Consider the following 13013-nt stretch of genomic DNA (forward strand, 5'->3'; position numbering starts at 1 on the left):
AAACAATGTTGAAACTTTAGAAATATGATTTTAAGATACTTTTGAGGCACAGTCATAAGATCTAAACGAATAGTTCACGATTCAAACAGTAAAAATGAAGGAATTCTTCTAAGGCATACTTGAAGAGATAGTGAGCTAGGACTCCTAATAAGTCCTGAGTGAGCAGGCTGAACTGGCTCAACACCTAACCATACATCTTTTAAAACATTGATAAGAAAATATTAGGAGTTCAGGATCAAAAAGCATTGTAAATTAAGTATCCTTAATTCAAATGCAAATGCTTCAATAGTCAAAGTATTTGAGTATTTTCCAAAAATGGAAAATTCCACACTGATCTCATAAAATGGATCAAATCAAAATAAGGGTCAAGATTTGAAATGTACATAAATTCTTCTATACAATAATCTCTAGGTGGTAGGAATATTAGGTGTACATGAGCTATAAGTGAAGTTCATGTTAAGTGCATCTCATTCAGAAGATCCCTCCCTTCCCCTCTCCTCTACTCCTGTTTTCTCATTTCTTCTCCATCTTATGCATATGAATTACACATAATGCTGTATCCAACACATGAATACCCATGTTTCTTGTCCTGCATCAAGTCCTTCTTAGTTACATTTCAAATTAGTGTGTGTTCATCAAAGGACATACACAACACTGTGTACAGGATTACATGTGCATTAGCCTCAAATTAGAACTACAGTAGACTGACTTTGGTATTCTTTGTGAAAGGTCAATTCTCAATTCTGCTATTGTGCCATAGTTAACATGTAAATGATTTTAGATTCCAAGAATTTTGTTTGTGCAGCATAATTTGCTGAATCTACACAGAAAAGGGGTGAAGACAGGCGTGTTACACACACAGTGATCCACTAATGAAACTAGGCTTGAAAACATAATATTATATGATTTTGAGTGTTCAAAATCCCATCAAACTAATCTACCTATCATATATTAGAATACTGTGGCATCTAGTGGAAAGAAGGTCCCTAAGGCATTACCCAGGATAATTGAAGCTACCAATAATGCTGCAACTGACATGGATGCTGTTTTACAAATACACACTTTGTTAAAATGCATTCTATTGTGCAAAGGAGTAAAATGCACAATGAGAGAAAAATTTAAAATAACCCAAATAGCAGTACCAAAAATCCACAGAAAACATGTGCAATAAAATGACAAGATAGCCTGTTAGTGTGGCACCTAATTAACAAAGGAGGCTAGTATACCATGGGTGAAGGAGCTTGCAGGGGAAAACCATGGGACATCCAACTGATAACTTCAAAAGTCTCAGAAACTCAGTGCATCTGCTTAAGGACAGCCACTGAAAGCAGATTTTTTAACTCCTCCAGTAGTGAACACAAATAGTTTACAGGAAATTCCACAGGCGCTAGAGCCACCTGGGATCTATTAACTCTCAAAACCACCAGTCAAAGTTGCCTTTCTCCATAAGCCACACAGTAAAATAACACCTGGAACCATAATCCAAAGTAAACAGAGAAATAAAAGGAAAGAAAAAGAAAAATTCTATGCAAATGGGAAGAGAAAGAACGTCAAGACATTCCAGAAACTATGTTGTGCATTTGGGGAGAAAAAAAAGTCATTTAAAAAAAGCATTCTCTGAGTAAACACTTGAAATTTTTTACTGAATTGTATTTTGTTCCTAAAAAATCAGGAAAGTATTGGTAAAAATGTAAGAGGTAGACTGTTTACCTAGCATGTATGAGGTCCAAAAAGTTAAGGAAAATTATTTCATAAAGAAAGATCATGAGTTGGTTAGAGATGAAAAGACACAAAACAAAAAGACAACATCCTTCCAATCCTGGGGTTTGCACTGTAACCAAGGCAGCATCTTCACAATGGCCTTCTGGGCTCCAGCAGGGACACTGACCTTGCCAGTGGGGTCAAGTCATAGCTGCGCTACAGAACCCTCCATGCCTTCAAAATCTGTACTAGGTGGGAGACTCATAAGTTCAGCTGTCAGCTTGATAAGTAGCCTTGGTCCTCTCTGGACCACAGGTTCTGTATACTGACTCTGAAGAAAAACTTCCAGATGATTTCACATGAGTGGTGCTAGTCTCTTATTAAAAATCACAGCCGATTATACTTTAGCTCCAGCTAACTAGCATTACTTGTCTCATTAAAACAAAGATTTTTACTTCCTCATATTCTTAGTCAGAAATATCACACGAACAGCCCAACATATTCCCCCTGAAAGATCACATGCCGGCCCCTCCATTTCTCTCAGCATTGTCTTCCAAGTTACCACAACAGCTCATTAAGTTTAGACCACTCAACTGCTTTTAGAGCCCAACTCTTTCAAATACTCTACCTTCCTGCCATAAAAAAGACCAAGGCAAAAGTACCACATGATTATACCCATTATAGAAAAATCGCATTCTCCGGTACCCATTTGTGTCCCAGTTTGCTTCTCTTTTGCTTTGATAAAACACTGATAAAAAAAAACAGCTTGGGGAGGAAAGAGTTTATTTGATGTACAGGTTATAGTCCATCATTGAAGGAGTCCAAGGCAGGAACTCACAGACCCAAGAAAATGCCCTCACAAACATGTCCAGGCCAACCTGATGGAGGCAATGTCTCAGCTGAGATTCCTCCTTTGCAGATAAGTCTAGATTTTATGTTAAGTTGGCAAAAACCAAGCAGCATATGTGCAAATTAGACCCAATATATATGTAACAGAAGTTCCTGAAAAAGAAGTCAAAGGCCAGGAAACAGAACAAATAAATACTAAAGAATTATAAATATAGTCACAAAAATTTAAAATAGATATAATAAGAAACCATAATAATCTAAAATAAGCAACACCACAATGTATGTGGGTATGATTAATAAACTTCAAAGTTAAACACCTGGAATTGAAAAGCAATTCAAAGGGTCAAAACTATTTTCGGCAAATTTAATAGAAATTCTCTGTGTAGGCAATTGTGTTTTAAAAGCAACCAAAGAATATGCCTCGTCAAATCAGTGGCATAAAGGCTATAGATAAAAATATCAGAACTCACAGACATTGAGCCAGTGAGTTTGTCTATGCATCACTTAGAGAGAAATCTACAACCAGAAAAGACAACCACCAAAACAATTCGAGATGGAGAAAATATTAGAAAAATAATTTAGAAGAAAGACAAATACATAATTCATAAGAAATATATGTAAACAGTTAACAAAAGCATAATTATTCTTGAAAAAAATAATAAATCTCACAAATACCCAAAGAACTTAACTCTTTGGTTGCTTACTGAAAAAGAGGTGAGGGCAATGGGATGGCTCAGTAAGAAATGGTACCTGCCGTCAAGCCTGAAGGCCTGTACTGACCACCAGAAACTCTATCCATTGTCCTCATCCTATTCTATACACCATAGACAAGTGATCTCTTTTCCCAAGCCAAACTATTTTCCAGCATCATTAAATGTATTTTTAGTGAACAATCATGGTATTTCAGGACAAGAGCAGCCAGGCATTAACCATGTGCAAGAACATTCAACGTCCCTTCTTACAGTGATTACCAAAGTCAGAAAGAAGCTATTGGATCCAATCAAGTCTTCATGGGATACTGTGAACAGGGGCAGTTTAGAGAAAGAGCTAAGCTTTTACATTTGGCACACTGTTTAACATCTTTTCAGAAGCAGACCCTGACTTTCAGGAAGTGACAGTCTTTTTAAAAAGGAACCACGCTTTTCTGGGGGATACCATGTGTAATGCCACTGTAGAGTCCAGAGTGCTTTGGGGGTGTCAGTCCCAACAGTGCCATGGTTTTAAGAGACTTAAGTCTATGTTAATGGTAGAAAAGGAAGAGAGAATAAAAATGAATTTGGGTCTTCCTACACAACAAAGATATAACTGGCTGCCATGCACTGTCACTAAGGGATCCCCTCTGGGAGTCTTTAAAAATAGCCTGGGAAAGGTATTTTCCCCACATCGGCCAGGCTCAGAAGACATTCTCTTAGTAACATATGTGCCATCCTCCCAACGCAATGAAGGGTTCTATGTGCTAAAAGAGCTTTAAAAACCCAAATTCTGCATCCTTGTAAAACTTGATAAAATGGTATTTCAATTTGCACTGTGCATGAGTTTAGCTATAAAATCTGTATCCTTCCCTTGGCATCTGTGGTGCCCCAGATGTCTCTGCCTGCTCTGTTTTGGCATCTCTGTGTTCTGTGGGATTTTTTTTCTTTTACCACTTCAGGAATCTTCCCTTCCTTCTTTGCAGGGGCTTTTCAGGCTTTAGCTCCATTTTGAAGGCTCAGGTTTAGCAGACACACTCTCTATCTCTCTCTCCTCTCTCTCTCTCTCTCTCAAATGTTTTTGAGATTTACTTTACCATATGTGTATGTTTTGCCTACATGTATGTATGAGTATGTATGTATGTATGTATGTATGTATGTATGTATGTATGTATGTATGCATGTGAGGTCATCAAAGGAAGGAGTTTATGAACCACGATGTGGTGCTGTGAACTGAACCCGGTTCACCTTCAAAGAGTAAGAAGCACTCTTTGTCACTGATCCCAACTCTGCAGTCCACTCTCCAGTCCTGGGTCTATCTCCCTTAGAATCTGTTTCAGTCTTCCTTTGGGTATGGAGGGGGAGGGGACACAGGTGCCAAATGTGTGGATGCAGAAGCAATGGCAGGGTTTGGTCCATTTGGGGATCATCCATTGCTTCACACTGCTTGGGCACCAGAGAGTCTGAGTTTATGTAGCACTGGAAGCCTCAGACCAGTTAGGAGGTGCATGATTTTAAAGAACAAGATTTACTAAATACTTATTACATGGCTGTCCTTCTAAACATGCTACATATACTAAATACACAAAAACCTGTAACACATATGAAGAAATTATATAAATATCTTTGACAAAAGTCTGGTTTCAAAGCCAGCATAAAAATACCACTTAGTTAAGTGCCTGGCAAAAGGTGGCAATTTAATAAATTCCAACTAAATGTATATTTCAGTTTCAACTTATCAAACCTAAACTACAATACTTCCTGGCAATTCACTCATCCTTTCTGATTCCTCATTCCAAACTCTTAATTCTTGCCCTAAACCAAGTTCCCACTCCTTACAAAAAAAATGGGAAACATGCTGATACAAGAAGGTCAGCAACCTCGTCTGCCATATTCACTTATTTTTGAGCATGTAAGGGAATATATTTATACATGCTTAAGCTTGACCACATCTCTGGGCTTATGTGTATATGACTATAGTTGGCATTTATCACCATAGAATGGAGTGGTTAAGATCAAGGATGTCACCTGAATTCAAGTTCTGGTTAAGAGCATCTACAGTGGTTGTGTAACCTTATACATGTCACTTCACCTTCCGGTATGTCAGCTTCCTTGTCTTTGAAAGACTATATATGACCTAATACTTAATTTCCAAGATTATTGAGAGGAAAAACTGAGTAATGTGGGCACAGGGCCTAGCCTCTAATAAACGTTACCATTCCTATGCCAATTTCAGTTTTTCTCTGGGATAACAATAATCCATGCTTATGCTTTTTATTAATACACTTAATTGCATGCTGTAGCAGCTGTTTTCTTTTTTACTGTTTCATATTCATTCAGTAGTTTATTAAAACACTGTGTGTTCCTTACGGGGAGAAAATTCGATTTCATAAGAAGAGCCTCTGAGCTTTGTACAGTGCTGTGCAGAGCACGCAGCCACTTGAGGAGGGGACGCTGTATGAATGAATGCAGGCAGGAAATGTTGGCTAATTATGTTTGTGCTCCGTTTGCTGCTGGACTGTATTGAAATTAGTGCCTAACATAAGCCAACATGGACAGCATTATTTTACACCCCAGTAAGCCAAGCCCGAGGCAAATAAAAAATTTTTTAAAATGTAGCGAAAGTCTCCTACTTTTGAATAGGATGGAGTATACTGACTACCTTGACTGGTCTGCTATCTAAAAGCACCAGAAAGCTGCTCAAACAACTGTAATTGTGGTGAAAAGAGTCCCCAGGGGACATAACCCCAAAGAGGTGAGCTGATGGTCCACAGCTGGCTTTCTCCTGGGAGCATCTGTGGCTTTTGAGTACAGAACAAATGCCAAGACTCTGCTTTGTTCAACGGTTCCACTGCTGGAGGACAGAGGAATCACAGGGGTTTGGTAATCCCCTGTGTGAGACAGACAAAATTAAAGACCTAAGAAGCAAGCCCCAGTGAGACTCCATGGGTGCAACCCTGAGCACACAGCCCCCTCCGTGATGAACACTGGGAACTGCAGAGTGAGGGATCCACTAAAGTGGAAAGCCTGCCAAAGTAGAAGGAAGTGAGTTCCACGCTGAGCAAGCAAAAAAATTTCCTTCCTGTGAGAGGAAGAAAGCCTGGAATCACACCAACTCTTATTAAAACTGAGGGGGCAGAAATGAAACTCTCAATAACGTCTGGAATACAATTTAAATTTACAGAAAAGTTGCAGAGATGATACAGAACGATAAACAGAGGTGCCCCCTTTCTTTGAGGGTCTCTTAATGTGAGCATCTGACATAACAGGGTACACTCAGCGAAACTAAGATACTCTCACAGCACAATCACATTAGCTGCCAGCTATATTCATATCTTCAGGCTTCTCAACAATGTCCTTCTGTTTTTACAGTGTTCAGTACAGAATAGCCATAGCATTTAGTCATCATGTCTCCTTAGTCTCTTCTAATCTATGACCAATTACTTGGTAATTTGTAAGAAAACTGCTCAAGTAGTTTATGTTTTGGGTTGTAAGACTAGCCATTGCTCCAACCCAGTGTTTATACGTTTTGAAAAGTCTTTTAGTATAGATACATTTTCTCAAATTAGACTAAGGTGACAACATAGTAGAGAACACTTCACATCACATGACACCAAAGAGAACATGATGATCACTTGTGATAAGAACTTTGGCTAGTCCCTACTCCTCCTCTCCACCCCACATGGGTCTGGAGATCAAATCCGGGCCGGGCCCTGTTAAAAATATTTTCACCCAGACTAAGGTTTTCCATTCCTCTACCAGTGCCTTTCATGAAGCAGACATTTATTAACTTTATGAGGTCTAATTTAATTTTGTTTTGTCTGGTATAGGTTGTGTCATGTCAAAAAATCCCTTGCCAAATTCAAATTGTCCATATTTTCTCTATGCTTTCCTTTGAAGGTATTGTAATACATGAGGTCTCTTGATCTGTTATGAATTAGGGGCCAAGGGAATTTTCTTTTTTGTTGCTGCTGGGTTGTTTTATTTTCATACAAAACCATTTGTTCACAAGGCAAAACTATAAAGTGTTGGGTGGGAAGACAGCCTGCCTTGATAGCCAGGGACTTCCCACCTGCCTTGATAGCCAGGGGACACAAGTTCAACCCCAGCACCAATGTAAGCTACACAAGGAGTGGTGGCATACATACAGTCTCAACACTGGGGAACAGGAGCAAGAACTTCCTGGGGCTCTGTTAAATTGGCTTTGCAGCTTTTTCACATAACAGCAATAGCATTTCTGTAGGTCAATCTGTAGCATCTCTGTTCTACTCATTTGATATTTCTGTGGCTTCAGTGAGTGAATGCTACACTGTCCTCAACACAATAAATTGCTAAGGCTAGATGGCGAGTCTTCCACCTTTGTTCTTTTCAGAACAAATTTCTATTGGCAGTGGATAGTTGTTAGAGAAGGGAGAATCATTATTCTTTGAAGATGTAGCCACTATTAGGCTCCCATGCTCCAGTGCAGAGTACACATAAAAGTGAACTAAAGGATTATTTTGGAAGGTGCTGTGTTGGAGACATAAGGTAGAAGGAGTCAGAGGGGAAAATAAGAGGTAGATATGATCACATTTCACTGTATACATGTAGGAGTTCATTACAAATAATTAAAATCTCCTTTCATTATATTATTTATTGCTTGCATGTATACCTGTGAATATGTTTGTACATGTGTGCTCATGTACACAAGTGCCATGGCAAATGTATGGAAGTGAAATGGCAATACTCAGAGGTAGGTTGTCCCCTTCAACTATGTGAGTTCCCAGGGACTGAACTCAGGTTGTCAGCTTTGGCTGAGCTATCTCATTGGTCCTTGTTTAGATTTTAGAATTTCCTTTGTATTTCCATGTGTTTTTTAGAATCTGCTTGCTTGTCAATATTTGGTTTTTTAAAGTATACTGGGGTTTTGATTAAGACAATATAAAAAAATTAGCTGGGGAGATGACTCAACAGCTAAAAGCACTTGTTCCTCTCACAGAGGGTTTTTAGTTCAGTTCCCAGTACCCAAACAGTGGCTGACAACCATTGGGAACTCCAGTTCCAGGGTATTCAGTGCCCTTTTCTGATCTCTGTGGGCACCAGGCACATACACGATATAAATACATACATTCAGGCAAAATACTCTTACATATAAAAAAATTAGAAGATAACATGAAATGGTCTGGGAACATAGACCCCCTGCAGAGTGTCTGCCTAATATGCACAGGACTCTGGTCTTCACAGGATGTAAGTTCACCAAGTTTCAAATACCAAATCCTCCATCTGTCTGTCAGTGTGGCACACTGCTCCTTTTCCTACTCTTCTTTCATTCATGTTTGCCCTTCACACCACACATACAACCCACATATATTCTGGTAGAATTGTACCTAAGCACTTCGATTTGATACTGCTGGAAATACTATGGATTCTGATTTAAAGTCTCCATTTCTCACTACTCATATATGATGAGGAATAAGACAAATATGAACCTAATAATTGTTACTTTATGAATAACAATAACTTCTTGTGTTTTAGAAATATAGAAATATATACATGTTAGATATTCTATATTTCAGGGTATATTAATTATTAAAGCATATAGAAGTAACATAATGGTAATAAACATACAAAAAGTTCAGTGTTTTCACATTTTAATACTATTAGAAAAGTCATCCAAGAAATAATTTGTTCTGTATGCATGTTAAGAGTAATAGACAAATTAAGAACAGATAGTTTTTAAAATTGAATAACTAAAGTAGTAAAAAGAAAAATATAAATTTTAATTAATCTAAACATAACTACAATCTTCACTAAAATTAGCTAGATTTTTATTTTTGTAAAGAAAACTGGTATGACTTGAAAAATGCAAACTATAAGAAGTAATTGTTTCAAATTAATTAATGAAATTTAATAACCTAATACAAAAATATTATATTGTTGTAACTCCAAGTTACCACAAATATAAACACATTTATTTACTTTACCTCAGAAAACCTTGTGTACTGCTAACTTCCCAAAATGAAGCTAACCCTGACCTGCTCTTCTTTCTTTTGTATATTTATTGACATGTCAATCAGCTCAACACCTGATTTAGAAGAAGTACTCCACACATCCCCTCTCCCTAATCTATCTGTGGAATCAAATGCACCTTCACCAAATGGGTTATCACTGGATCACAAAATAAGACTTTCTACATTATGAAAACCTTGAGATTATTATGGAGAAACTATTTGGTGACTTTTTGTAAGATAATTGTGATTAAAAATGCTGATAGTTCACACGATCAATGTTAAATATCTAGTATAGTAGATGAAACATGAAAAAACAGCAAAGAACCCTAGGACTCCAAGATGGCTCAACCAAAAAAGGCCCTTGTTTTCAGCCCCAATGACCGGATTCTGGTCCAGACAAAATCAGGGCAGACACACGGTGAAAGGAAAGAATTGTTCTCTGACCTCCACATGTGTCCCAGCACATGTACACACACTAAATAAATCTAACAAAATCCACAAAAGTAATAATTAAAAGGAATTTTGTATGACTCTGGGCAAGCAGCAAGTTGGTTACCTGACCTGCAGTAAACCCAGTGATTCCTTCAGAAAATGTATTCTCTTCCCCATAACTAAGAATCACAACCTGTAAGCACCTTGGCCAGTTTAGGGAGCCTATTAGAAAGGGAAAATAAAGAAACTAACACATAAATGTCTTGCATGAACATGATGTGAATTCAAGACATCTTTCACCCGGTCATGGATCTCATCACAGTTTGAAGGTGAACACCAATCAGAGTGGAATCTGTGGACACAAAAAACAGAGAACTTTTAAAGAGAGGAAAGAAAATTTCCCCAAACTTTATAAGCTTAAAATAATAGAACTTCTTCCTTTGGCCAATGATGAGGAGAAAGAGCTTATTCAGATACTTATACTCTGCTACCCTATCAATCTTCTATAATGTCTAAAAACAGTCTTAATTAATTTTGACATGTATTTGGGAAAAATACCTACATATCTGATCACTTTAATTATTTCAACACACCACTCTTTAGTGTTTATCTCTAAGTAAAGATGTAGCTTTTCACATCAAAACAATAATTTCATGTATGATGTCTTTAAAATTAGCACTTATTCTCTAATAATTTAATTTACTTTGAAACTATAAGGAATAAACAGGAAGCTACAACCCACCAACTTTATGAAATAAGCAAAATATGTGTAAGAGATGAAAATACTACTTAGAATCTACTCACATTTCCATTTTCACTTTTTCAGGCTAGGAATAAAATGGCCCCATCTCAACAGATATCACCTCTCTATCCACTATGAGAATCATATTTTTAAAAGAATGAAATATTTAAATATATACAAGAAAACTATGGCTTTAATTTGAGACTGTGTATTGGGATTTAAAATGTCAAAGGAAAAATGAAACATCTATTTATATTCATTCTGCTCTTCCTTAATTCAAAATTGACTTTCATATAATTAAGGTATTTTATTTTATTCAGGTCATCATGAAAATTTCCTGATCCCCTTAATTATAATACATATATTTGAAGTGTTGATAATTCCCCTATAAAGAAACAGGAAGTGTGTTAAAATATTACTTAAATTTGGTGCCCTTTGGTCCCCTCAGCTTGTTCTTACAAAATTAGAATATTACATTATTATACAAGGTACAGATCAATAAATAGATGAATGGTTTAAATGATATACTTTAAAGGACATAATCAATAATCATTTAGTAGATAATCCTAAACAATTTCTCACGTAGATAAAAGGAAGATTAGCTGCACCTATGGAAGTGGATTGGCAGAACAATTATTTCAGTACATGAAACCCATTGTGGGAATCTAAGATCCAGCTGTGCAACTCCAGGGTCTCCAAACAGCACTAAGAACAGAGCCATTAGTCTGTGCTATGGCATAAGGAATGCTTGCCTCACAATCTTTAATATGATTTACAAAAGAAAAAAACGTAAGCCTGATTTAAAAGGGCACCAATTCCCTTTTAATTAGGTATGCTAATATCTAAGCCTGATTTTAGTAACATTGTAAAGTGTAAAAAAAAATCTGGAGTCATAATAATGTTTATACTTAGAGAAAAATGTGCTTCTGTAATACAAACAAAATTGAAACCATTTTATGGCATGGCAATATCTGGAGGTAGTTTTTTAGTGGGTGAAAAGAAAAAAGCACTTGGACTAAAATAAGAACTAGTTGACTTAAACTGATGAAGTTTTTAAAATCTGTTCATTAAAAACATGATCAAAGGGTTAGCATCTTACTGCCTACTTAGAGAAAATATTATTTTAATGAATACCATACATATAAACTCTTGAAGCTGGGCCTCTGACATACAACTTTTAGACAAAAATTCCAATTGGGATATCCAATACACAGTTGTATCAGTTTCATTTGCAACTGTTTCATAACTACAATAGATTGTATAAACATTTGCAAATATATTGCTAGTCCTAGAAACACCAAACCTAAAATTGTCATTCATTTAAAGAGGGCTACTGAGTCCTAAAAAAATAAAACATTTTGTTCCTAGTAATATGAGTTGACTACTAGGAGCATGTCCTTCCTTATAGACAAAATGCATCAAAATGGAGGCATTACACTTTGTTGGGAAAAATTATAATACTTGTAATGAACATTAACAAAATTTCAACTCATAGTGAGTTCAAACTAATTCACCATTTATTTTAAATGTGCCATATTTTCATTGAATCCAAAATAAAACAGGCAATGCTGACTATTAAGAGCATTTATTGTATTTTAGTAAGAGATTAATCATATTATTCAACATGAAAATAAGTTACACTAACTCTCCTTAGGCAGACACAGGAGAATCAGCACAAGGCTAGGTCAATCTGGTCTACATAGCAATTTCCAGGTCAGCTGAGATTTTGGAGTGAAACTACGTCTCATAAAACTTGAGGGAAGGTGGAAGAGAGAACGCAAATAGTTACATTTACTTTTAAGATATTTCTTCCACTGAAATATAGTTGGACAGATAATTTTAGCTATATTCAAGAAAGAATTTACAGACTGTCTACATTCTATACACAGACAAAATAAACCAGGTTCCTTCCCAATTAATACTGTGCTATTGTAGTACATTTAAAAAAGAATTCAACAAGATACTCAAAAACAATTTTAAGGACACAAAACAATATGGTCACACATATACACACACACCACATGAGAACTCTCCTATATCACATTACTATTACCCTTTAGGCATGATTCTAATGAACTAGAAATGGAATCAATCAAAATTGGTCAAAATGTAGAAAACAAGTGATGTCAAGGTACCTGACTCCAATTGGTACATCTACTACAACAGCACACCTACTCTTAAGCTCAGGGAATATGACAGAAGAGGGAGTGGAAAGATCTTAAGAGTCAGAGTACCCCAAGCCACTGCAAGATAGTGCCTTCTAGACATAAAAGGGATGATGCACACATGAAATCGCAGAAATATGGTTGCCTAAACAAAGCATGGTTAATGATAGTACAGGAAAATGTGTCAGCATGAGTGGGGGAAATTTTCCAAGGCTCCAGACCTAGGTGAAGAGTTACAGGAAATCAGTGGTCACTAAGGGGAGGGAAAATCAGATTTCTCCAGGGAAGAGACCCATATAGGTTACATATATGAGCAACACTAAATGCATTGAGTATGTGTGTATACACATGTGTATATAACAATAATGATTATAGAAAAGGAGGCCATGAATTTAAGAAGAAGTGAGGAGACGTGGGAGGAGCTTTGTGGAGGGAGGAGAGGGGA

General features: G+C 36.7%; 1 protein-coding gene across 3 annotated transcripts in view; it reads right to left on the bottom strand.

Moving 5' to 3' along the window:
* The window catches only part of Spata6 (spermatogenesis associated 6), an 85121-nt gene that overhangs the window by 13338 nt on the left and 58770 nt on the right, over positions 1-13013 (bottom strand). For all 3 annotated transcript variants that reach the window (XR_005881315.1, XM_005072100.4, XM_040756967.1), the window contains one exon: positions 9914-10013. Coding sequence is in view for 2 of the 3 variants with exons in the window: in XM_005072100.4 (XP_005072157.1) it covers positions 9914-10013 (100 nt within the window). In the remaining variant the exon portion in view is untranslated. The remainder of the gene's footprint in view (positions 1-9913; positions 10014-13013) is intronic.

Source organism: Mesocricetus auratus, unplaced genomic scaffold, assembly GCF_017639785.1.
Source record: "Mesocricetus auratus isolate SY011 unplaced genomic scaffold, BCM_Maur_2.0 Super-Scaffold_100014, whole genome shotgun sequence".
In the NCBI taxonomy this organism is placed as follows: Eukaryota; Metazoa; Chordata; class Mammalia; order Rodentia; family Cricetidae; genus Mesocricetus; species Mesocricetus auratus.